Genomic DNA, 25154 nt, shown 5'->3' with positions numbered 1-25154 from the left:
GCAGACAGGATACGTCATCAGCGCGTTCACACAAGCTGTGGAGACAGAGCGAGGATGGCAGGCAAACAACAACCCGATCTTCCTTCCTGGTATTGTAGTACTTTTAAAGATTTCTCACCGGTGAATGGCACATGATGTAGCCCAGCGCTTAATCTAGTCCTCGCGCCAGCTCGTTAGAAGTGTGCTACGTGCATGAACTGTGTTCCGATCGATATGATCCCTACACAGTGTTCATTGCTCCCTACTCCCTGAGCGGGGGAAATCCGTTGAAGTTTACTTCACTTCGGAACATGGGCTGGAATTGGGAACCTGATGTAACCTATTGTAGTAATGTTGTCTCTGGTCTGTGAGCGTAAATGCATTCAGGGGGTGTGGCTTTGGACGGCGATTGCAGGGAGGGTGGGACATTCGCTTTCAGTGCTATCAGGCTAAAGTTAGCATTTTCCAAGATCTCCTATTGCACCTTTAATGCTGTCATTTAGTTTGTGTTGTGTAGGCCTATGTAAGATTCTATGGTTTTAAATCTTTGATGTGGAGCTGTGTGTACTAATTAGTTCATTTAGTGTGCTCTATTTAGATTTCGGATGTTCTCCATCACAGTCTGGGACGGATTAAACTAATCACTGAACAACTCCTACTGAAACCTACATAGAGATACATCGTGTTAATGTTTTGATCATTTGTGTTCTGGCTTTAGTATGTGATTATTGAAACTCAATATGAGGTATTATATTATATGTATAGCTTATCAATGTCAATAAAACACATTTGGAATGGCTAAAACCGACTTGAATTTATAAAACAAGCACCTATCATTACCCTATAATTTAATTTATTCTTACTAGATTGAAGTCATTAATTATCATCATTAGTTAATTCATTAGATATCATGATCTAATGAACAATAAAGCATTTATTAATCGAGGTTATTTTTAAGTTCTATATATACTAATATAATATTTATGTTTCAAATTGTATAAATTAATGAAAAATAAAAAATCTGCGTTAGGCTAACCGAGACTTGTCATTTACACTTATATATTGTTACTCTTTTATTCGTTTTGATTGCTTTTATTGTCCTCATTTGTAAGTCGCTTTGGATAAAAGCGTCTACTAAATGACTAAATGTAAATATTTAATCTATTAGTTGACAATAATTATGATAGATTAATAAATGCTGTAAAATTGTTTATTGTTATGAATTAACCAATGTTAACTAATTGAAGCTTATTGTAAAGTGATACCAACATTTCTGTAGAATGCCAGTTCAGCTCACTTTCCATGCAGTGTAGTCCTGGACATATATTATAAAAATTATAAAAATCTATTTTGAAAATGCTATTTTGAAAAGTCATGCATTGGATTTCTATTATCTGCACATTAAGTTCATCTGTTGACTAAGCAAAGTGCAAAAAAAACTAAGCAAAAAATAAATGTTGATTGCGAGTTCTGTGTGTGTGTGTGTGTGTGAGTAGTAAGAGCGGGAGCCGTTATCCTAAAGGTAGGGCCCCTGTTCCTTAAATAGTATGGTTGGCTCTCCGTATGTGTGTTTGCATAGATATGACTCATTGCATTAAGTCCTCTATTGCTACCAGATGAGTTTCCAGCACCACCCACACCCTGTAGCTGTGGGCAACCCACTCAGCAGCAGCATACAGATGCGAGAACGAGAACAGGATATCAAAGAGAGGCCCCGTCATCAGTCGGGTGCTGCTAGTGTTGAGTGTTACGGCTGGGCAGAAATAGCTGTTGCCCTGGAGACAGATCAGCTTAGCACCGTGAGCCATGCGCTTCCCTGTGCTCAGTCAGATGAGGAAGAGATGAGTGGAAGAATTAGCGTGCGATGCCACGGGGCTGGGATGCGCTCAGAAACAGGCTAGCTGGTGCTCTGCTGAGTGAGCATGAGACAACACCTAGATCAGATACACACATTCACACATAGGATAGGATCTAGCCTTTTTACTGCCTCCTTTCAAAGGGGTGTCTTAAAGGGATAGTTCACCCAAAAATGAAAATTCTGTCATCATTTACTATTTTGTCGTTCCAAACCTGTATGAGTTTCCTTCATCTGTTGAACATAAAAAATATATTTTGAAGAATGTTGTAACTAAACAGTTGACGGTAGCCATTGACTTTCATGGTATGGAAAAAAAATACTATGAAAGTCAATGGCTACCATTAACTGTTTGGTTACCCACATTCTTCAAAATATATTTTTTATGTTCATACAGGTTTGGAATGGCATTTTTGGGTGAACTATCCCCTTTTCAAACGGATCAAGTGTTTTGTATATTAATATTAATATTGTATGCGTATATTTTCATATTGCACTTCCCACGAATTGGTATTCTGTGACTTTTTTTTATTTTAAAGCATTTGAGGGACACATCCTGTGGTGTTTGTTTTGAGAATACATAAAATCATGCAAAAATACCATAGTTTGGCGTAATCCATTAAATTGCATTCATTGTTGAAAATGTTTTTTTTTCTAATTTTTAATTATTAACTGTCCAAAATTTAATATTTCACTGTATCCCACATTTTTTACAACCCTGTTATTGGATGCATTTTTAAGACAAATAATTAATATCAGTCCATTGTTTACATTTTTTACACAATTTGTTTATTCATCAAACTCAACCATTCAGCCCTGTTATTGTAAGAAAAAAATTATTGGGAACTAGGAAAAAATAAATGGGAATTATAAGTTAAACTACAAACAAATGTAACCAAACTTAACTTGCTAGAAAGTAGTAGCTAAATCCTGGCTATATATGCAACCCTGTGACCCATGACAGTTCAAAAAATATAATTTAATTAATTTAATTTAATTTAAATTAATATAAATATTTAAACATTATTTAAATAATTAAACTGTTCACCCTCAAATGAACATTTTGTCATCGTTATTCACCCTTATGATTTGAGCGATGACAGAATTCAAATTTTTGGGTGAGCTGGCCCCTTAATTTTTATGTTTATTTAATGTTTAATGCTACAGAATATGAATAGAACATAAAAGAGCTCATTTAAAGTAGTTCGACCTCCTAAGGTCGATAATTAACATTTTCTGAAAGGTTAAGCACCTCTTTTCACTGACCGTTTGTTAAAAAATGAGGAATTTCAGGCTCTTTTCATGGAAACTGGCATATATTAATTCTATCTATAAATTTTCCCACTGTGTTGTTCACAAAAAATAAGAGCATATCTGAAAGAATTGAAGCTCTCTGTCTCTCTGTGGGTTTTTGCACAGGGGGTGTGAAGAAAGTGGTATCTTCCAGTGAGTGAAAGTTCATTAATAATGCATGCTAGAGGGATTCCACATCTGCTTTCATCTCTCTCTCTCACTCTTAAAGATCATACAATCTGTTCTATGAGATCATTAGTTATTTTGGACAGGAATATAGTTTAGTCTTTGAACAGTGTACACCATTCCTTTTCTTTGAATCATCATCAGCTCTGCAGTCAGACTGTTTGTTGAGATTGCGTCTTATGTCATACATTTCCTGATTGTGTGTGTTTTCACTGAAGAAGTGTGCTGAATCAGTTGTCTTGAATTAATGGTCTCCTTCGGTCAACATGGCCATGGAAAACAGCATGTCTTTGACGTTACTGGTACTGTTTTTGTATGTCTTTAAAGGGGTCATATGATGCGATTTCAAGTTTTCCTTTCTCTTTGGAGTGTTACAAGCTCTTGGTGCGTAAAGATCAGAAATCATAGCACGTCAGCTGTCTTAACCGCGGCTTGTGTACTGCATCATCACTGTGTCTGTCACGAGACTCTGTTGCCCTTTCGGCTAAACTAACAACATTATTAACTGTCTTGATATTTACTTTGGCACAATAAGTTCCATAATCACAATGCACTGGGTCAGCTGGCCAATCAGAGCAGACTGCGCTTGTCAAAGAGGGGGCTTTGTTGAAAACGACGTGTTTGAGAGAGGCGGGGCATAGAGGACCTACAATAATGTACAGTATTTGAAAAATAATGTGTTTTTTTGAACATTAAAGCATGTCAACATATTCTGTTACACCAAATACATCAAATAATGATCTTTAAAATAGCATCATATGACCCCTTTAAGACGTTATAGACTTGCGTCATAAGCACACATATCCTGACTGATTGAATTGATGGATTCACGCATGGATGGGCTTAGTAGAAAGAACAAGATGGAATCAAAACTAAATGTAAAATGCTGATGTTTGCGGTTATAGAGAGGAAGAGAGTCTTTGATGTTATGTAAATGATGTTGTGATTTTTTGTCATCATGTGGTCATATGAGGATCAGAATGATTAGAATAAAATCGCTTTTCCTCTCATGAAGGTGAGACAGCAGTTTCTGCTGTCTAAGGCACTGCATTTCTCATCTTTGAGCTCACTGTTCTCTCAGTGCATGTCTCTCAATGTGGCAGTAAAGACATTTAAAAAGTAAGATTTTGCTATTTCAAATCAATTCTATTCTTTTGGACTTTCTAATCATCAAAGAATCCTGAAAAAAATGTATCACAGTTTGCACAAATAATACTAAGCTGTTTTCGACACAATAATAAGCAGCAAATCAGCATATTAGAATGATTTCTGAAGGATCATGTGACACTGAAGTCTGAAGTAATGGTGCTGAAAATTTAGATTTGCCATCACAGGAATAAATTACATTTTTAAATGTATTCAAATAGAAAACAGTTATTTTAAATTGTAATAATATTTCACAATGTTACCATTTTTACTGTATTTTCTATCGTATTAATGTAGCCTGAACGGGTAATATATAAAATCTGGTTGAGGTTAATTAACTCCATAAATTTATGAGATTAATCGTTATTTACTGTATTTATCAGCAGTCCTAATGTATATATTTATTTTACCGCTAAAAAAAAAATTAACATCAGAAAACACCTTCACTTTTTGTCTCTCACACGCTTTTTCTCACCCAGCTACCTCACGCACACATTACACATTCAGACGCACATTTCCTGCGGACAGGCCTGGGAATACTTTGCTTTGACTTTACCATCTGCGAAAGAGCTTGGCTGTAATTTAATTCTGATGTACTTGGAGCTTCAAAGTCTGGTTGTAAATGTGACCGGTTTAAACCTTCAATTTATGGTGTTTTCTTTCGTTTCATTTTTGGTCTGACGGCTTGATGCGAGTAGGCATGTTGCAATAATCAATATATCGACTTATCGCGCAATATATGTACATGACCTCAATACATTTTGTCATCATGTTTTGTACACTCCACTTGCGCCGGTGTCTTTTGCAGCTTCTCATACAAAACGTGGTGTAGTCATGAGGTGCTAGTTCAAAAAAAAAATGCTTCTAAAAAAAAAAAAAGTTTCATCTGCAGATATGGTCTTGTTTAGGGATCTGTGCCTTTGTGCATACGGACTGCTGAGTAGTGATTGTGTTTTTTAGCAATAATGTGCACCCTTAATTTACAGAGAAAAGAAGGTTGGGGAAAAATCTGTAGATGGAAAAATCTCCATACAAGTTCTTTGTGCATTTTTCTTTTTTCTACTTGTTACTTTGCACTTTTTGTTAGAAAATGTTTATTTAATGTTTATTTAGGTTTTTTAAGGTATTTAATATTTTGATACTTAATTTCCATGATCTAAATATTCTTAAAAATTAAAGGTTTGTTGTCATTTGGAAGTGTGTAGAGCTTCATGCTTTATTATGCTGTTATATTGATTATATATTCAGTGGCATAAAATGGTCTTTAAAATGAAAATAATATCGCTTATCGCAATTATTTCTGGGGCAATATATCGCACAACAAAAAGTTGTTATCGTGACAGGTCTAGATGCGAGTCTTTATTCTTTTTATTGTGTCTTACCCTTAGCGGACATAATATATTACTCCATCTGTTCTGTCAATCCAGCATTATGGCTGTTATGCTGATTAATATCCTCTCTCTCTCTGTCTTTATGTGTGTGTGTGTTGATCTTGACATCTGGCTAGGTGTTCTCAGAGGAGGAATCCACAACCTAGACCAGAAACATTCAGCACACTCTATAAACAAGGGGAAACCAAAGTCATTAAAGCAAACAAATAAGACCATGTCTTGATTATTCAAACAGAGAGGCTACAGAAGAGAACATTAAAAATAACCAAGAGGAAGTGCAACATTTCATATAAAATGAATAGAAAATAAAACAGCTTATAAAGTATTTAGTTTGACCTTCTGGGATAGAAATGACTTAGTCTTTAAATAATTTCAGGCCCTATTTGTGGAAAGTGACAAGTATAATAAAATATCCTTTAATTATGTGGATATTTGTCTATATATCTTAGTATTTGTGAAACGGTTGACTTTATTTATTTTGTGATTTCCAGTGTGTTTTTCTTCTGATATTTTCTGATCAGCTGAATCCTTGTATTAAGAAGAAAAAAAAACAGCTTTAATTCAAGTTTTGAGTTTTGAAATTAACAGTGTAATGTGGTAACTTTGTCCTAAAAGGCCAAAATATGATCAGTAGTTAATGAACTCAAATGTTATTTTATTAAAATATTTAAAGAGCCCCTATTATGGATTTTTGAAAATTACCTTTCATGCAGTGCGTAACACAGCTCTAAGTGAATGAAAGCATTCTGCAAAGTTTTAAATCTGAAAGTGCACCGTGTATAAAGTGATTGTCTCTCAAAAGAAGGAGTCGACTCTGAATCATTGAAACGAGTCGTTTTTAAAACGAATCCCAAGCCGTTTCATGTTGACATCATCATGAAACATTAGCATATTGCCCGCCCACTTGTTGGTCTTTTCCGTTGGTCTGAATGAAAATGCAAATTCATTCTATGCCACTAGGTGCCGCTTATGGAGCGTAAAATAGCGGTTTCCCCGGTAATGCTATACACAAAGCAGCACTGCGCTCACAAACGCTGCTTTATCAGGCATTATGCGCGATGAAATGAAAATGAGACCAATCGGTCCCAATCACCGCAGATTAGCATCACTAAAGGAGGGGTTTGGAAAAATGAATCGTTGAGCAAATCGTTTGGGAGTCGTTGAGCAAGTAAGGTAAAAATAAATGCATATTATAAAACAATGAAAGTGTTTTTTGATCTTGCATGCATGTCAACTTGTTGTTGGGGACTCCCAAAACCAAAAAATGAACTTTCATTACCCATAATAGGGGCACTTTAATATTATATTTTTATTAGACATTAAATTTAAGGTAATGTTATTTTTTTAGAGAGTGTGAATTTCTCTATTCGTCCTCCATTCCACCCAGTATCATGATAGTGTAAAACATCATAACATTTCTATAATAATTGCTAAATGATTGACGAGTTGTCCAAGACTTATGATTGGTTGGTAAGATACTGGTTATGTTGTCTTTGACATTTATACGTGTGATTCATACAACTCAAATAGTACAGATCACTTTTTAAAAGATAAAGCTTGAAATAAGTGGCATCATTTAGTTATTTGCGTCAGTTCATTTAACTCACATGTGCATACAGCATCGGATCATTAACTGTGTTTGGTTTTGTGTGACAGGTGAGCCGGAGTTTAAGTACATTGGGAACATGCACGGTAATGAGGCCGTGGGCAGAGAGCTGCTCATCTATCTGGCTCAGTATCTGTGTAATGAGTACCAGGAGGGCAACGACACCATCATCGACCTGATCCACTCCACACGCATTCACATCATGCCCTCCATGAATCCTGACGGCTTTGAGAAAGCAGCCTCACAGGTAAACACACACACACCTTACACAAGAAGAAGAATATAAAAAGAATATCAACAGAATGCAGTTCAGTATCTCTTCATAAACTGTTCGTGATGAATAGAATCATATTTAGAACTATAAAACAAGACAGACGACCGTATTCTGCTGCTAAAATATGTGTTGTTATACGACTTAATTAATTAATTTAATTTTTTTAATTTAATTTTTTATTTAATTAGTCCAGTCTTCAACATCTTTCAGCATAAGGTGATCAGACTTCCTAGTTTTCCATAGGACAGTCTCGGTTTTTAGTGTCCTGTGCTCAAAATGGGCCTAAAATACAAAATAAAGCACCTAAGTAAGGAAAATAAATATCAATTTCCAAAAGTACAAACATAAAATAACATTTGTAAAAAAAAAAAATGCTTCTAAAAAAAAAAAAAGTTTCATCTGCAGATATGGTCTTGTTTAGGGATCTGTGCCTTTGTGCATACGGACTGCTGAGTAGTGATTGTGTTTTTTAGCAATAATGTGCACCCTTAATTTACAGAGAAAAGAAGGTTGGGGAAAAATCTGTAGATGGAAAAATCTCCATACACGTTCTTTGTACATTTTTCTTTTTTCTACTTTTTAAGGTATTTAATATTTTGATACTTAATTTCCATGATCTAAATATTCTTAAAAATTAAAAGTTTGTTGTCATTTGGAAGTGTGTAGGCCTTCATGCTTTATTATGCTGTTATATTGATTATATATTCAGTGGCATAAAATGACAATAATATCGCTTATCGCAATTATTTCTGGGGCAATATATCGCACAACAAAAAGTTGTTATCGTGACAGGTCTAGATGCGAGTCTTTATTCTTTTTATTGTGTCTTACCCTTAGCGGACATAATATATTACTCCATCTGTTCTGTCAATCCAGCATTATGGCTGTTATGCTGATTAATATCCTCTCTCTCTCTGTCTTTATGTGTGTGTGTTGATCTTGACATCTGGCTAGGTGTTCTCAGAGGAGGAATCCACAACCTAGACCAGAAACATTCAGCACACTCTATAAACAAGGGGAAACCAAAGTCATTAAAGCAAACAAATAAGTTGATTATTTGATTATTCAAACAGAGAGGCTACAGAAGAGAACATTAAAAATAACCAAGAGGAAGTGCAACATTTCATAATAGAAAATAAGAAAATAAAACAGCTTATAAAGTATTTAGTTTGACCTTCTGGGATAGAAATGACTTAGTCTTTAAATAATTTCAGGCCCTATTTGTGGAAAGTGACAAGTATAATAAAATATCCTTTAATTATGTGGATATTTGTCTATATATCTTAGTATTTGTGAAACGGTTGACTTTATTTATTTTGTGATTTCCAGTGTGTTTTTCTTCTGATATTTTCTGATCAGCTGAATCCTTGTATTAAGAAGAAAAAAAAACAGCTTTAATTCAAGTTTTGAGTTTTGAAATTAACAGTGTAATGTGGTAACTTTGTCCTAAAAGGCCAAAATATGATCAGTAGTTAATGAACTCAAATGTTATTTTATTAAAATATTTAAAGAGCCCCTATTATGGATTTTTGAAAATTACCTTTCATGCAGTGCGTAACACAGCTCTAAGTGAATGAAAGCATTCTGCAAAGTTTTAAATCTGAAAGTGCACCGTGTATAAAGTTATTGTCTCTCAAAAGAAGGAGTCGACTCTGAATCATTGAAACGAGTCGTTTTTAAAACGAATCCCAAGCCGTTTCATGTTGACATCATCATGAAACATTAGCATATTGCCCGCCCACTTGTTGGTCTTTTCCGTTGGTCTGAATGAAAATGCAAATTCATTCTATGCCACTAGGTGCCGCTTATGGAGCATAAAATAGCGGTTTCCCCGGTAATGCTATACACAAAGCAGCACTGCGCTCACAAACGCTGCTTTATCAGGCATTATGCGCGATGAAATGAAAATGAGACCAATCGGTCCCAATCACCGCAGATTAGCATCACTAAAGGAGGGGTTTGGAAAAATGAATCGTTGAGCAAATCGTTTGGGAGTCGTTGAGCAAGTAAGGTAAAAATAAATGCATATTATAAAACAATGAAAGTGTTTTTTGATCTTGCATGCATGTCAACTTGTTGTTGGGGACTCCCAAAACCAAAAAATGAACTTTCATTACCCATAATAGGGGCACTTTAATATTATATTTTTATTAGACATTAAATTTAAGGTAATGTTATTTTTTTAGAGAGTGTGAATTTCTCTATTCGTCCTCCATTCCACCCAGTATCATGATAGTGTAAAACATCATAACATTTCTATAATAATTGCTAAATGATTGACGAGTTGTCCAAGACTTATGATTGGTTGGTAAGATACTGGTTATGTTGTCTTTGACATTTATACGTGTGATTCATACAACTCAAATAGTACAGATCACTTTTTAAAAGATAAAGCTTGAAATAAGTGGCATCATTTAGTTATTTGCGTCAGTTCATTTAACTCACATGTGCATACAGCATCGGATCATTAACTGTGTTTGGTTTTGTGTGACAGGTGAGCCGGAGTTTAAGTACATTGGGAACATGCACGGTAATGAGGCCGTGGGCAGAGAGCTGCTCATCTATCTGGCTCAGTATCTGTGTAATGAGTACCAGGAGGGCAACGACACCATCATCGACCTGATCCACTCCACACGCATTCACATCATGCCCTCCATGAATCCTGACGGCTTTGAGAAAGCAGCCTCACAGGTAAACACACACACACCTTACACAAGAAGAAGAATATAAAAAGAATATCAACAGAATGCAGTTCAGTATCTCTTCATAAACTGTTCGTGATGAATAGAATCATATTTAGAACTATAAAACAAGACAGACGACCGTATTCTGCTGCTAAAATATGTGTTGTTATACGACTTAATTAATTAATTTAATTTTTTTAATTTAATTTTTTATTTAATTAGTCCAGTCTTCAACATCTTTCAGCATAAGGTGATCAGACTTCCTAGTTTTCCATAGGACAGTCTCGGTTTTTAGTGTCCTGTGCTCAAAATGGGCCTAAAATACAAAATAAAGCACCTAAGTAAGGAAAATAAATATCAATTTCCAAAAGTACAAACATAAAATAACATTTGTAAAGTAAAATGTTGTGATTAATATATGTTTACTGTTTTAAATATATATTAACAGTTTATACGTATTAACTGTAAAAAGGAACAAATTAAATACAATTAGAATTTTTTTTGTTGTAATATTATGATAAAGGCATAAATTAGTTATGATATAGGCTAGGGGTGAACAATATGACCAAAATCTTATATCACAATAGGAGTCATTTTATTTTACGATAGCAATATATATCACGATATAGTTATTTTTGCTTTAAGTAAGGTTTTTATGAAATTTCATAATTCTCATCATAAATTTCTATATCACAAAAAAATAAGTAAAAAAAGAAACTCTCAAGCTTGACAAGTAAACATAAAATAAGAACAAAACAAATTACAAGCAATAGGACAAAAAACTGTAATACACATATAAAGACACAAATTAACAAATAAAATATGAAATAAAATATAATAATAAAAAAATGTTATGTACAAAAAAAAAACTCTGCCTAGTCTTGACTGTGTACATTAAATATAAATGTGATTCACTCAGGGCCAGCGAGAGCTTTTCTCTCTTTTGTTGTTTGATTCACGTTAATGACACAGACAGCACCAGGTTTTATTAGGCTGCTGTCACTTTAAGATCGAATGCACAGATCTAATATACTGATACACATGCATTTTCTTTCTCAACTGTTTATGTTTGCTTACCTGTGTTTACAAGGATACTCGCAAAGAGAGGTGTTTTGACACATAAGTGTGTGTGTGTTTGACGGTTCAAGCCCAATAAGGCACAAAAAAGAGCTCAGTTCAGTACTCACACATTATGTGTGCATGTTTCAGGTGTTACCAGTTAGTGTTGACTCGCAAACATCATATTAATTATTCATTTTAATAGTACTATTAAATGGAACCCACAACAATTTAAAATCAAAACAAAATTTATAGATAATAACAAGTGAGGTTTGAGTGAAATTTTGATCACTGAAGTCCCTGGTTTCCGTTTCAAAAAAACAGTTCAACTTGAGTTTTGTTGGCAGAATGCATGGGTGCTGATTTCATAAAATTGTATTGTGGTTTACCAAATCCTTCTGCAGCCTGTACTCACACAAGTGTGGGCGTTGACATTTCATGACACATTTACTTTTAGTTTCACCTAGTCTTGACTGTGTACATTAAATATAAATGTGATTCACTCAGGGCCAGCGAGAGCTTTTCTCTCTTTTGTTGTTTGATTCACGTTAATGACACAGACAGCACCAGGTTTTATTAGGCTGCTGTCACTTTAAGATCGAATGCACAGATCTAATATACTGATACACATGCATTTTCTTTCTCAACTGTTTATGTTTGCTTACCTGTGTTTACAAGGATACTCGCAAAGAGAGGTGTTTTGACACATAAGTGTGTGTGTGTTTGACGGTTCAAGCCCAATAAGGCACAAAAAAGAGCTCAGTTCAGTACTCACACATTATGTGTGCATGTTTCAGGTGTTACCAGTTAGTGTTGACTCGCAAACATCATATTAATTATTCATTTTAATAGTACTATTAAATGGAACCCACAACAATTTAAAATCAAAACAAAATTTATAGATAATAACAAGTGAGGTTTGAGTGAAATTTTGATCACTGAAGTCCCTGGTTTCCGTTTCAAAAAAACAGTTCAACTTGAGTTTTGTTGGCAGAATGCATGGGTGCTGATTTCATAAAATTGTATTGTGGTTTACCAAATCCTTCTGCAGCCTGTACTCACACAAGTGTGGGCGTTGACATTTCATGACACATTTACTTTTAGTTTCACATTTGTTTAGGGCAGGGGTAGGCAAGTTCGGTCCTAGAGAGCCGCAGTCCTGCAGAGTTCAGCTCCAACCCTGATCAAACACACCTGAACAACCTAATCAATGTCTTCAGGATTACTAAGGCTATAGGCAGGTGAGTTTTGTTTTCAGGGTTGGAGCTGAACTCTGCAGGACTGCGGCTCTCTAGGACCGAACTTGCCTACCCTTGGTTTAGGGGATACCAAGAGATTATTAAACACCTCACTGGGATGTGGTTTACTGCACTGCTTTACTGATAAATGTCTGTCCTGACCACACAGCAAACATGCATTCTCTCTGGGCTTTTGTGGTTGTTTCAGAGGTGGAGGGAAAGTCCTGTCCTGGTAACCACGAGCACAAAGGTTGCATCTTTTATGGGAACTGTATATAAAAAAAGCTAATTTTACTAGAAAATGATTTCAGTAGGATAGAGACGTCATAGATGGGATAAAGGCTTGTGATCATAGGTGATATGTGTTTTGTTTGTTTTGTTTTGTTTTGTTTTTGTTTATTTATATAGCACAATACAGCAACAATCATTGACCATTGTGCTGTACAAGAAATTATAAAATCAAAACAATAAAACAACATAAAAGTTATATGGTACAGGAGGTACTTTAAACAGAGATTCTGAAGAGATTATCCTAATAGATAAAGGTACGCTATTCCACAGTTTGGGGCCGACTATGGCAAAAGCCCGGCCTCCCTTTGTACGTATTTGTACGTTAAAACAGTAACGGTTGTATTCAGGCTTCCTTTTTCAGCCAAACTCACTTTACAAGACTCTGGCATTTCCTGTAGCGTCTGAAAAATGACAAGTAACTGAAGTGATTTCCTCCTCAGTCTGAAACTTTGTCTCCACGTGTCAGTTTGTTCAACTTTCACCTGTTTGTGTTATGTCAACCCTGCCAAAAAAAACGACTTAGAAAAAATAATTAAAAAAAAAAAAAAAAATATATATATATATATATATACACATATATACACTCTTCCTTCAAAGGTTTGGGGTCAGTAAGATTTTTTAATACATTAATATTTTTTTATTCAGTAGGGATGCATTAAATTGACAAAAGACATTTTTTCAGAAAAAGAGAAATGTCTTTACACTCTTTTCCATACAACAACAGCTGATAGTGACTTTGGTTAAGCTAAAAAAAAAAGAAAGAAAACCTTAAAAGTCACTATGTACTTTACTGGTAGGGGAAAAGCAGCATAAAGATTCTTTAAAAAAAATTCTTATTTTTGACAAGAAGTACATACACGTTTGGAACAAATTAAAATTTTTGAGTGAACTATTTAAAAATGGAGATCTTTAAAAAAAAAAAAGATTATGGTAATTTTGCTAATAGTATCATTATTATAATATATGTGTGCAGCCTGGTGAGATGAAGGACTGGTTTGTGGGCCGCAGCAATGCTCAGGGGATTGATCTGAACCGGAACTTTCCGGATCTTGATCGCATCGTCTACATGAATGAAAGAGAGGGTGGATCTAACAACCATCTCCTGATAAACATGAAGAAAGCTGTGGATGAAAACACCAAGGTGAGAGAGGGTTTGATCGGCTACTTGTTAAATGTTGTAGCATGGTATTAGTAGTGCTACATATCTTGGAGCATCAGTTTTTGAGCTGGTGAAATGATTTTTTGATCTGTGTGTTACAGCTGGCACCAGAAACTAAGGCTGTCATTCACTGGATTATGGACATTCCATTTGTCTTGTCAGCCAATCTGCATGGAGGAGACGTGGTGGCCAATTACCCATATGATGAGACACGCAGTGGTGAGAAACACACACACACACAAATGTTTATATGCAGTATATACAGTACTATTAGAGATACAATTTAAATATAATATAATATAATGTAATAATATAATACAGTATGATTTTTTTAGAGAAATTAATACTTCATAAATTCAGAAACATTACATTTACATTGTTACAAAAGATTTCTTTCAAATAAATGCTGTTCTTTTGAACCTTATCACTAAATGTTTCCACAAAAATATTAAGCAGCACAACCGTTAATTTTGATAATATTGTTAAAAATAAATGTTTCTGGAGCATCAATTCAGCATGTTAGAAAGATTTCTGAAGGATCATGTGACACTAAAGACTGGAGTAATGATGCTGAAAATTACAGGAATGAATTACATTTTTAAAAATATTCACACTTCCTGTTTGTCTGTGGCAGGCAGTCGCGGGAGCCGACCACGGGATGCATGCACTCAACTCTAATCCCTTAAGAGAGAGTCCAATTACTGCAGCCGCATCACAAAAAGCATGCAACCGGGGCGGATTTAGTGAATTGGGGGCCCTAGGAAAATATATAGGAATGGGGCCCTATACATTTGCACACATTTTCCTAGATCAACCTGGAGGTTCCTTTTTTGTTGTGATGCTTGCTGCTGCACAATGGTGCCCCATAGTTGTGCCCAATATTTCTACATTTTTCATGTACATGTTATAATGGCTATCTTTCATGTTGCAGACTACGAAATAGCAACTGATTTACAGTTGAGATACAGGTTTTCACAAAAACAAAATAAATTATAAAATGATAAACCTCACAACTGAGCGTTTAAACTAGGGGTGAGTCAGAAGTATAAATTATTATATTAATTTAAAACGGGGTTATGTGGGTGGATTTTCGCATTGGTCTGAACAAAAACTACAGACTGGATTATTGAAAATGAACATTCATTCTCTGCCAGTAGGAGGCGCTTTTGGAACGTCAGAAATATAGAATGAGAAAAGTCTGAAAAAATATAGCCTATATTGATGAGGAAAGTCCACTGATGTGTTACCAGCATAAGCCTGTGTGCAAAGGCTGTCTAATTCTAAACTTTAAAATGCATTTATTTTTTAGTTATTTTAACTACAAATTTAAATAAAACTGAAAAAAGAATGAAAAGGCAATTATACATTTACACACCTAAGGATTATATCAACCTAAAAAGTAACTGCGCATGTGTCCTCTACTTGGTTCCTTCTCATAAATTAATAAGCGGCATTTAAAACAATTATAAACATATAATACACACTTTTTCTCAATATTTAATTACAGCTTCAGATGCATGATATTTTCATCTCCTCCAAGCAGGATACACAAAAAGCACGTTCAACTCGGATAGTTGTCATGGTAATAAATGCCATAAACAGCAAACGTTCGCGTCTCCTATATGAAAATAATTTTAGGGGCCCCTTGGCTTTTGGGGGCCCAAGGCGGTCGCCTACCTTTGCCTAATGGGTAAGTCCACCCCTGCGTGCAACTTAACCTCAAGCACGCTAGTTCAAACAATGGATTCTATCACTCTGAAAAGAATCATACGAGAACAGACGAGAATGCATCGCTATAAGTGCCTTATAGAGAGCTGAACATGCTCATGCAAACACTAACTACCATCCCTCAGAAGAAAGCAGAAAGGAAAGAGTTCCTTACCTGTCTCTTGTGGTCAGTCTCGTGAATGCATCATACTTAGCGCATCCAGCTTGCTCGAAGAGAAGACGTCATAGTCTGCCGCCTGCCAATGTCAAGTTCATTGTCGGGTTTAGACTCATGCTTCAGACAGCGGTCATGCTCGGCTTACCCCATAGCGCCCTCTAGAACTGATCATAAAATTTGATTGGCTATTTTTTTTCTGTTTGTCCACCAGGTTCTACTCATGAATATAGTGCTAGTCCAGATGATCTGGTGTTTAAGACTTTGGCTAAGGCCTACTCCAGCTATAACCCAGTGATGTCCGACCCAAACCGGCCGGCATGCCGCAAGAATGATGATGACTCCAGCTTCAAAGAGGGCATCACTAACGGAGGAGCCTGGTACAGTGTGCCTGGAGGTATAATGCACAGCTTCTGTAAATCACTCATATACTGCATTAATTGTGTTGTACATGTGACCATCTGTACAAAGGAGTTCATATTGGCACCAATTATTTTACATACTTGATCAGTGACCTAGAAATAGTGCAGAATCTTAAATATTTTAATACCGTGAAGCAGTTTTGAAACCGTCTGTATTGTATAAAGTGCTATCTGAATAAATCTGACTTGACTTTATTATTATTATTAAAGAAATTAACAACACACACACACACACACACAAATTATTAGAAATTGTGGCGGGAGGAGCAAACAGACAGTTTTATTTAACAGAAATTAGGCAGCCGATCCATCACAAAATATAATAATTATTATTATTATTACTATTATGCACAACATAAACAATTTATTAGAAATATAATAATAAACATAACTGCAAGCAGCAGTTACCATGGTTCAAGCGTTTTAAGAGCAATTATAGACATTTTTAAGGGGTCATGAACTGCCTTTTTTCAGCCGGATTTTCAGTTCGGACCTTACTGTATAAATGATGCCATGGATTAATGTGCTTTCTCAGGACATTGTCTGATGCATATTTTTAAAAAAGGCAAAAAGCATAAGGTTTAATACCAGATTTGCAAAAGAAATCAGAGAAATGTCATGAAAAAGGCATGGGAATTAATATGCCAAAAGCTGGCAATCACATCTAGAGAATTGTGCGCTTCCAAATTTGTGGCAGCAGTTTGGACGGGCCTGACAGTGTGACCTGAACATCTTTGGGACAAACTGGAATGGCAGCTGCAAGCTTCACCCAATACTAGTTCCTGACCTCGCTGATGTTCTTTCAAATCCCCACAGCCATGTTCCAGCATTTAATGGAATGCTTTCCTGGAATAGTGGAAGCTGTTATAGCAGCAAAGGAGGGATTAATGCAGATGGTTTTGAAATTAAATGTGCAACAAGTACATATGAGTGTATGTTTGGGTCTCCACATACTTTGACAATGTAGTGAATATTAATAAAAAACAAAAAAAAGAAAGTCACTCAGTGTTAGTTGCCAACCTTTGATCTTTCCCTGTCTCTCGGTCTGTCAGGTATGCAGGACTTTAACTATCTCAGCAGCAATAGTTTTGAGATCACTCTGGAGCTGAGCTGTGATAAGTTTCCTCCTGAGGACGCACTCAAGCAGTACTGGGACCAGAACCGTAACTCACTGGTCAACTACATAGAGCAGGTACAGCCCAATCCTTTCTGATGCCTAGTTTTTGTTTGAAAATGCTGGCAGGCAGAGAGTTGTTTTGTTTTCTGTCAAGCTCAGACTCATGAGTCAGGATTAGAAGGGGGTAGGTTTCATCCCGTTTTGATCCCTCATGTCCTTCACAGGTTCACAGAGGAGTGGCGGGATTTGTTCGTGATCTCCAAGGAAACCCCATCTCAAACACTTCTATTTCTGTTGAAGGAATTGACCACGATATCACCACAGGTACACACACACACACACACACACACAGCAATTTGAATTAATTTAAAGGCTAGGCACAACTATATATATATATATATATATATATATATATTACTCGACCAGTGACCTAGAAGTAGTGCAAAATATTAAATATTTATTATTGTAATTATTGTTAATTATTATACAATTGTATCAAATATAAATTATAATTGATACTTTTTTTTAAATGCCAAGTTTTGAATTTGGACCTTACATTTTATTTCATGGATTTATGTGCTTCCTCAGAAATATTATATTCTATAACTAAACAAACAATGAATAAAGTATTTTTTGTAACTTTTCAGAGAATTACAATATTACAAATATTTACAAAAAAAAAGGGTTATTGTTATTATTATTATATTTTAACAAATAATGAATAAAGTGTTTTTTAACTCTTCGTGGAATTCTGTCTTGGAAATTCCTAGACAGCAAAAAAATAAATAAATACACATTTCACCTTTAAAGGGGTCATCGGATGCCCATTTTCCACAAGTTGATATGATTCTTTAGGGTCTTAATGAAAAGTCTATAACATACTTCGGTTAAAATTTCTCAATGGTAGTGTAAAAAACACCTTTTTTACCCTGTCACAATGAGCTCTGTTTTCAGCAGGCGGTTCCAGTCCATGTTGCTTTAAATGCTAATGAGCTCTGTTGACCTCGCCCCTCTCTTCCGTGGGGTGACGAGCCGTTCTCTGAGGGACTGTTTACTTTAGCCACGGAACTCGCTAACTAGCATGTTATTAGGAAAGGCGATTTGCAAAGATTCATAAAAAACCCTTATACTCACTTCTTGTGTAGATGAAGCTGGATCATGAATGATTCGCGCGAACATAGACGCATTTAGGCAGATCGGGGATCGGCGCATTCACTTCAAAACGAAAGTAACGTTAATCCTCTGCTTCTTCAGCGACTTAGATGTCGGGAGTAAATGACGACTGCTATATTCATTATTACATCCAACAACAAAACACCTCAATCGCTTAATCGGAGACATTCTTGTCTTCCCCCGCACCAGAGTCGACACAATGGCGGACTGATGACAGCTCAGTCAGGGCGGGTCTAAGGTAAGACGGCCTTGTCAATCAACTATCGTGCGAGGGGCCTGTGCAGAACTACGTCATTCTGACAGGAATCTCAGAACAGCCGGATGTGAGAAAGGGGATTTTAAAATAGGGATTTTTAAAAAACTACTGGGTGGATTTTTATCATTATACGGTGGATGTGTACACACACTTCCAACACACATTTATGTTCAAACAACAACAAAAGTGAATTTTGCATCCGATGACCCCTTTAAGACATCTTTTGTTTACGTCTCTGTTGAAAACGTAGTGTGTAGGACTGCCCTCTTGTGGCCACTTTTGGAAGTAAAATTTCAAATGTAAATCACTCTCCTTGTTTTTTTTCTTTTCTTTCTTTAGCTAAGGATGGCGATTACTGGCGCTTGTTGGGTCCTGGTAACTACAAAGTGTCCGCATCTGCTCCTGGGTACCTCACTGTGGTCAAGAAAGTCGCTGTTTCCCATAGCCCTGCCACACGGGTAACCACACACCCTCTCTTCTCTCCCATTTCTCATTGTATCCCATGTCCTATTCTGATGTCTCCATCTTTCTCACTCTCAGCTGGATTTTGAGCTGGAATCGCTGGAAGAGAGGAAGGAGGAAGAGAAGGAGGAGCTCATGGATTGGTGGAAGATGATGTCAGAGACACTCAACTTCTAACTTACCTGAGGCGGGGGCCATCACAAGCATTATGGGTGTAAAATATTTATTGTTGTTGTATGTGTGTGCTCATCAACTTAAAATAGCATAATTCAGTTTATTGGTTTGTTTTGATTGTTTTGCATTAGAGGTACTGCATTTGACCATTTCTAACAGCCATATGAACATTAAGCCATTCTTACATGTTAACAAAGACAACCAGTGTTAAAGCTGGTCTAAGTATTTGCATATATGGTTGTCCTTGTAAATATGGACTCCACTAAATGAAATGCTATGTAGGTCCGGTGAAGTACCCCTAAAGTCGATCAACCAGGTTAGTGTTACTTCAGAGCAAGTTTCCTGCAGTCATGCAAAGGTTATTACTGTACATGCACACACAGAAAAGAAACACGTAGAACACAGACAGTTGATATCGTGGAGGCCGATTGACCGATCTATCACTCTTTTGTAAACTTGTGTTTTACATTGATATTGTGAGATTCTTTTGTAGCTATGATCACCGATCACACCAACCAATCAGAGAGCACTGTGTTGTGATGAATGTACATGTCAGCAATGAATATTACTATTTATTCTGATTGTGACTGATTATGACTGAAGCCATTGTAGACTCATTTACACCTGATCTCAAGTCTCTTTCTGTTCCTGTGGGTTTCAATCAAATTATGCTTGATGTTTCGAATGGGAGTGCTTTTGATAAACCTGTTTCATTTATAAATGCTTTAATAATTATAACTTTGAATATCATATCCAGACAATTGCTCAGATGAAAAGAAAATGGAAGAGGTTATCAATTGAACTCCTATCTTATGTTTTAAGAACAAAATTATGAACATATGATAGCTATAAATCTGTATTATCTGTGTTTGTAAAGCAGAGAGTTTCATTTCAGATCATATAACAGCAGATTTTAATGGCACAAACTAATAAAATAGACATTTATTTAGATCTAATGGTTTTGTAATCAATACCAAAATGCACAATTGTGCCCTATGAAGTACTAGCTGCGGTCTTTATTGAACATTCTGTAATATATTGTCTTTTTTTTTTGTCTCTTTCAGTATCTTTATAGCTAGTGTATTTCTGTAATATGAAATGGCACGTTAATGCTGAATCAATCAACATTATGATCAAGTCTATAATCCTGCATTCAGAATTTCTCATTGATCCAAATGTTAACCCTCTAGTTTGGGAAATTTCTTGATCTAAATTAAACCCAAGCTTAAACTTTCAATATTAATGTCATAAATTGGCATTTCACGTCAGCTTATGTATTTCTCCTTTGAGACTTAAGTGGTATGTCTTGTATATGAATGTAATGATGGTTTAATTGAATGATGCAATTCGCAACCAAAATAAACGTCCCTTTCTGTTGTCAGTCTGCTTCCTGTATTTCATCTTTCTATGAGATAAAACAACTTCCATCACAGTTGTCTGTTTTGTCTGAATAGCTGCAAATGCTAATATTAATAGTAATATAAGTGCCACAGTGTTGCAGTAGCATGTAGGGTCTAGAAACTAATCAGTCAGTTACTTAATTATAAGTTCCAATTCACTCATGCTCAGTCAACATGCCAAAAAAAAAAACACTATAATGATAATATATTGCAAGCAGAGTAAATATCTCAAGTCCTAACCTTCATGACTGTATCCAATATCCAACAATTAAAACCATTCAACATCATAATTTTGGTATAATCTGTTTAAAAAAGAAGAAGAATCTGTTTTAAAAATAAGAAAAAAGGAGTGACAGAGAGAAAAAATAATAAAACCACCCTTAATTATTAAATGAAAGGGACTATAGCAGGTATTGACAATTCAGAAATCCTTGTTATTAGCGAAGAAGAAAAAGAAGTTGGAAATATCTTTGCAGCGACATACTGTTAACGAACAAGCAGACGCCATCCTTGATTCTGAGATTGACATTTAGATGAATATGTAAATACGTGCTGTGTGCTTTCCTCATATAACAAAATAAACACACACACACACACACACACACACAAATGACAGCTGTGAGAAAGCAGTGGTAAAGAAAGCATCCAATAATAACGATGTGGATATGTTTGCACCAGATCTGCAATTTCACTGATATAACTGATGGACTGGAGTGGTGTGGATTACTGTGATGTTTTTATCAGCTGTTTGGACTCTCATTCTGACGGCACCCATTCACTGCAGAGCATCCATTGGTGAGCAAGTGATGCAGTGCTACATTTCTCCAAATCTGTTCTGAAGAAGAAACAAACTCATCTACATCTTGGATGGCCTGAGGGTGAGCACATTTTCAGTAAATTAACATTTTGGGTGAACTGTTCCTTTAAGTCTCAAGCCTTTGCAATGTAAACGAACTTGCCTCTGAGATTAAGCAAAAGATTGTGAACAAAGTCTTAAATTCGTAAGTTTACATATCTTCGGTAAAGTTCACTCTTCTTTACTGCTATTCGCAAAGTTCTGCAGTTAATGTAAAGTTGTGTAGAAACGACGTTATTCAGCTCTATTCTGTGTAGTTGCTGGCATAGCAGATCCAAGCAATCTCGCCCATTTTTCATTCCTTACCTATTAGCATAAACCTGATCAATACTATTGATCAGAGAGGAGACAGCAACTGTATGGCAGTTCTCCTGTTAGCCCAAAGGGATCTCAGAATGCCTAAAACAGCAATACTATCTCTACTTCTCTCATTACTTCCCTGCGAGAGTAGCATTGATGTGTTTAATTAGAGCTAAAAAAAAATACACATGAGCTCCAGTCTCCCAGGAGAGCTGACACCGATGTCGTATTGAACGCATTAAACAACAGCACAAAGTTTCACAAATGGCCAATTACTTTACTTTTGCACTCGAGTATTTGGAGTCTTGGCTTCCTTTGGTATGTTGGACACTTTCTTTTCTGATTGTTTCTCCCTCTGCATTTTTCCTAAAAGTTCTGTTCATTTTTTCTTTCTTTTTTCAAACATGGCCATGTCAAAATATTAGGCCTCTATAAGGAAATGAAACCAGTGCAATATTGCAAGTAAAAAAAAATTATACACACACACACACACACACACATATATATATATATATATATATATATATAATGATTGCAATGACAAAAATCTAATTTACTAGACATTTCTTGTGGACATCAACAGAGGGCGCTGCTGAAGCATTTTGTTAAATGTTGGCAATGAATGATAACTTATATGGTAGGTAGACATTTAGAGGAAGAGTTCTTATAACTTTTTAAATCAGCTCTCATGTACAAAAGTGCATATGTATCATTTAAATTATAGCCATGTTCCACACATTCATATGTCATTGAGACTCTAGTTTTAAATGAAGCAACATGTGAACCGACACAGAATGTTGTTTTACCCCATTTCCCCAATCAGTGCACGGTGGCTAATACTCATGAGGTGCCCACATTATCAGCCTTAACATCCAAAATGTTAACAAAAGCAGTCCTGTGGATCTTTGCTGTGGTTCAGAATGAGTGTGAAATAGATAACAGACACATAAATGAGACAAAAGAGAAATTCAGGCATCAGGAAGGAAAAAGACATGAGATAGATATGGTCACATGCTAGCTGTGTATTCAAGTGTGTGTGTGTGTGTGTGTGTTCGTAGGGCAGCATTGCTTTGATTCGAGACCTGTTTCAAATCCTCTCCTTTCAGTCCTCTTCCCTTTTTCTGTATTCCTCCTTTGTTCTTCTGGGTGGCCTAACCTTCTCTTTTTTCTCCAAATATCCTTCTATCACTGGGCTGTGAACACCATCCTAATCTGTGTGTGTGTGTGTGTGTGTACAGTATGTGTGTGGATGTCCAAAGAAAAAAAATGAGAGAGAATCTTATTAATGTTTGTGAGTATCTGTCGGTTTGAACTAGTGTGTGTGTGTGTGTGTGTGTGTGTGTGTGTGTGTGAGAGAATCTTATTAATGTTTGTGAGTATCTGTCGGTGTGTGTTAGTGTGTGTGTGTGTGTGTGTGTGTGTGTGTGTGTGTGTGTGTGTGTGTGTGTGTGTGTGTGAGTAAGAGAGAGAAAAGGGTCATTGGGTCCAATATATGTATTGTGATGGTAATCATGGGATTTGATCATCCTGTATTCTTCTGTAGTCTCTTTTCTGTTTTACATGCTTTGGCATTCTCTGTGGCTGTAACAATTATAACTATTATAATAGTGGCTGGATCTCGATTCTCAAATATGTGTAAGTGAATGCATTTTGCACCTTTATAGATCATGTTAGTTGATCTACTGTATAATGGGCGATGGGCAACTAGTGTAATCTATTAACTAGGCTACACATATTAAGTAGGCCTACCAGATATGGGTGTCATGCCATCAAATATTTTTAATATGACTGACTTTGTATTTAGCATGAATTTAATAAAAACATTGTAAGTTAGCCTACTAATTATAACACTTTCATTGTACAGAAAGAGAGCAAAGAACATTTACATTATCAAAGAACATTATCATTGACGTCTAGCCAGAGTTCAAACACTCTCAAAAACTCCCATTATAATCACTGAAGCTGTTTACACTGTGAAATGCATATCTTTCTTACATTCGTACACACATCTGCACTTGGTGTTTCTGATGAGTTTCATGCGATGACTCATCTGAAAGCCTCTGATTGGCCATTGCATTCATAAGCTCAACAGAATTGTGTGTGATTGGTTATAATGCTCAGCGCTGTCTGTCTCTGGCTCAGTGCCAGCCAGTGAACCAGATTTGAATTTAAAGTGACGTGACATGTGGCCAAGTATGGTGACCCGTGACCCGTGACCCATACTTGGAATTTGTGCTCTGCATTTAACCCATCCAAAGTGCACACACACACCGTGAACACACACCCGGAGCAGTGGGCTTTGGGTTGCGAGTCCGACTCTCTAACCATTAGGCCACGACTTCCCCAGTATATATACCATAGAAGCTAGTGATGTGCCTTACATCACACCCGTGTGTTTGTATAAAATATAAAAAAAATATTATTCGGCTATTTTTTTCTTTTGGAAGCTGCATTCAAAATCCACTTGGCTCAGAAATCTGAGGGGGCACGTGCCCCGGTTTGAATGGGCATGGTTCTCTGCTTAGAACCCAGGGAATATTTACTATGGAAGCCCGTTTCCGCCACTGAATTTTCATTTTAAAGAGTTTTTATCTCACAGTTCTGACTTTTTTCTCAGAATTGTGAGATATAAACTTGCAATTGTGAGTGCGAGGTATAAACTCAGAATTTAATAATTTGTACAAAAAAGTAATAATTGCGGGATATAAACTTGCAATTCTTAGGAAAAAAAAGTCACAATTGCGAGTTTATATCTCGCAATTCTGACTTTATTTCTAGTGTTTAGTCCACCTAAGGCCACCTAAACTGAGACCAATACCAGAGTGTGTTGAGACCAAGTCAAGACCAAGACCAAACCAGCACTTCTCAAATTCATATGAAAAATCCACATTTACTGCCTGAGAAATATCTAATATTTAATCAATAAATACAATTACAATAATAAGACACTA

General features: G+C 36.0%; 1 protein-coding gene across 1 annotated transcript in view; it reads left to right on the top strand.

Annotated features, from left to right (window-relative positions):
- Positions 1 to 21028, top strand: part of LOC107591555 (carboxypeptidase E-like) — a 24343-nt gene extending 3315 nt beyond the window's left edge. Inside the window, exons 2-9 of the mRNA XM_016280745.1 lie at positions 7507 to 7703; positions 13976 to 14143; positions 14263 to 14380; positions 16258 to 16440; positions 17518 to 17657; positions 17807 to 17906; positions 19351 to 19469; positions 19552 to 21028. Of these exons, the coding sequence (XP_016136231.1) occupies positions 7507 to 7703; positions 13976 to 14143; positions 14263 to 14380; positions 16258 to 16440; positions 17518 to 17657; positions 17807 to 17906; positions 19351 to 19469; positions 19552 to 19650 (1124 nt within the window). The 3' untranslated portion in view covers positions 19651 to 21028. The remainder of the gene's footprint in view (positions 1 to 7506; positions 7704 to 13975; positions 14144 to 14262; positions 14381 to 16257; positions 16441 to 17517; positions 17658 to 17806; positions 17907 to 19350; positions 19470 to 19551) is intronic.
- The last annotated feature ends 4126 nt before the right edge of the window (positions 21029 to 25154 follow it).

Source organism: Sinocyclocheilus grahami, unplaced genomic scaffold, assembly GCF_001515645.1.
Source record: "Sinocyclocheilus grahami isolate Dianchi unplaced genomic scaffold, SAMN03320097.WGS_v1.1 scaffold143.1, whole genome shotgun sequence".
In the NCBI taxonomy this organism is placed as follows: Eukaryota; Metazoa; Chordata; class Actinopteri; order Cypriniformes; family Cyprinidae; genus Sinocyclocheilus; species Sinocyclocheilus grahami.
Note: the sequence above shows the minus strand (reverse complement) of the source record. Positions and strands in the feature narration are given on the sequence as shown.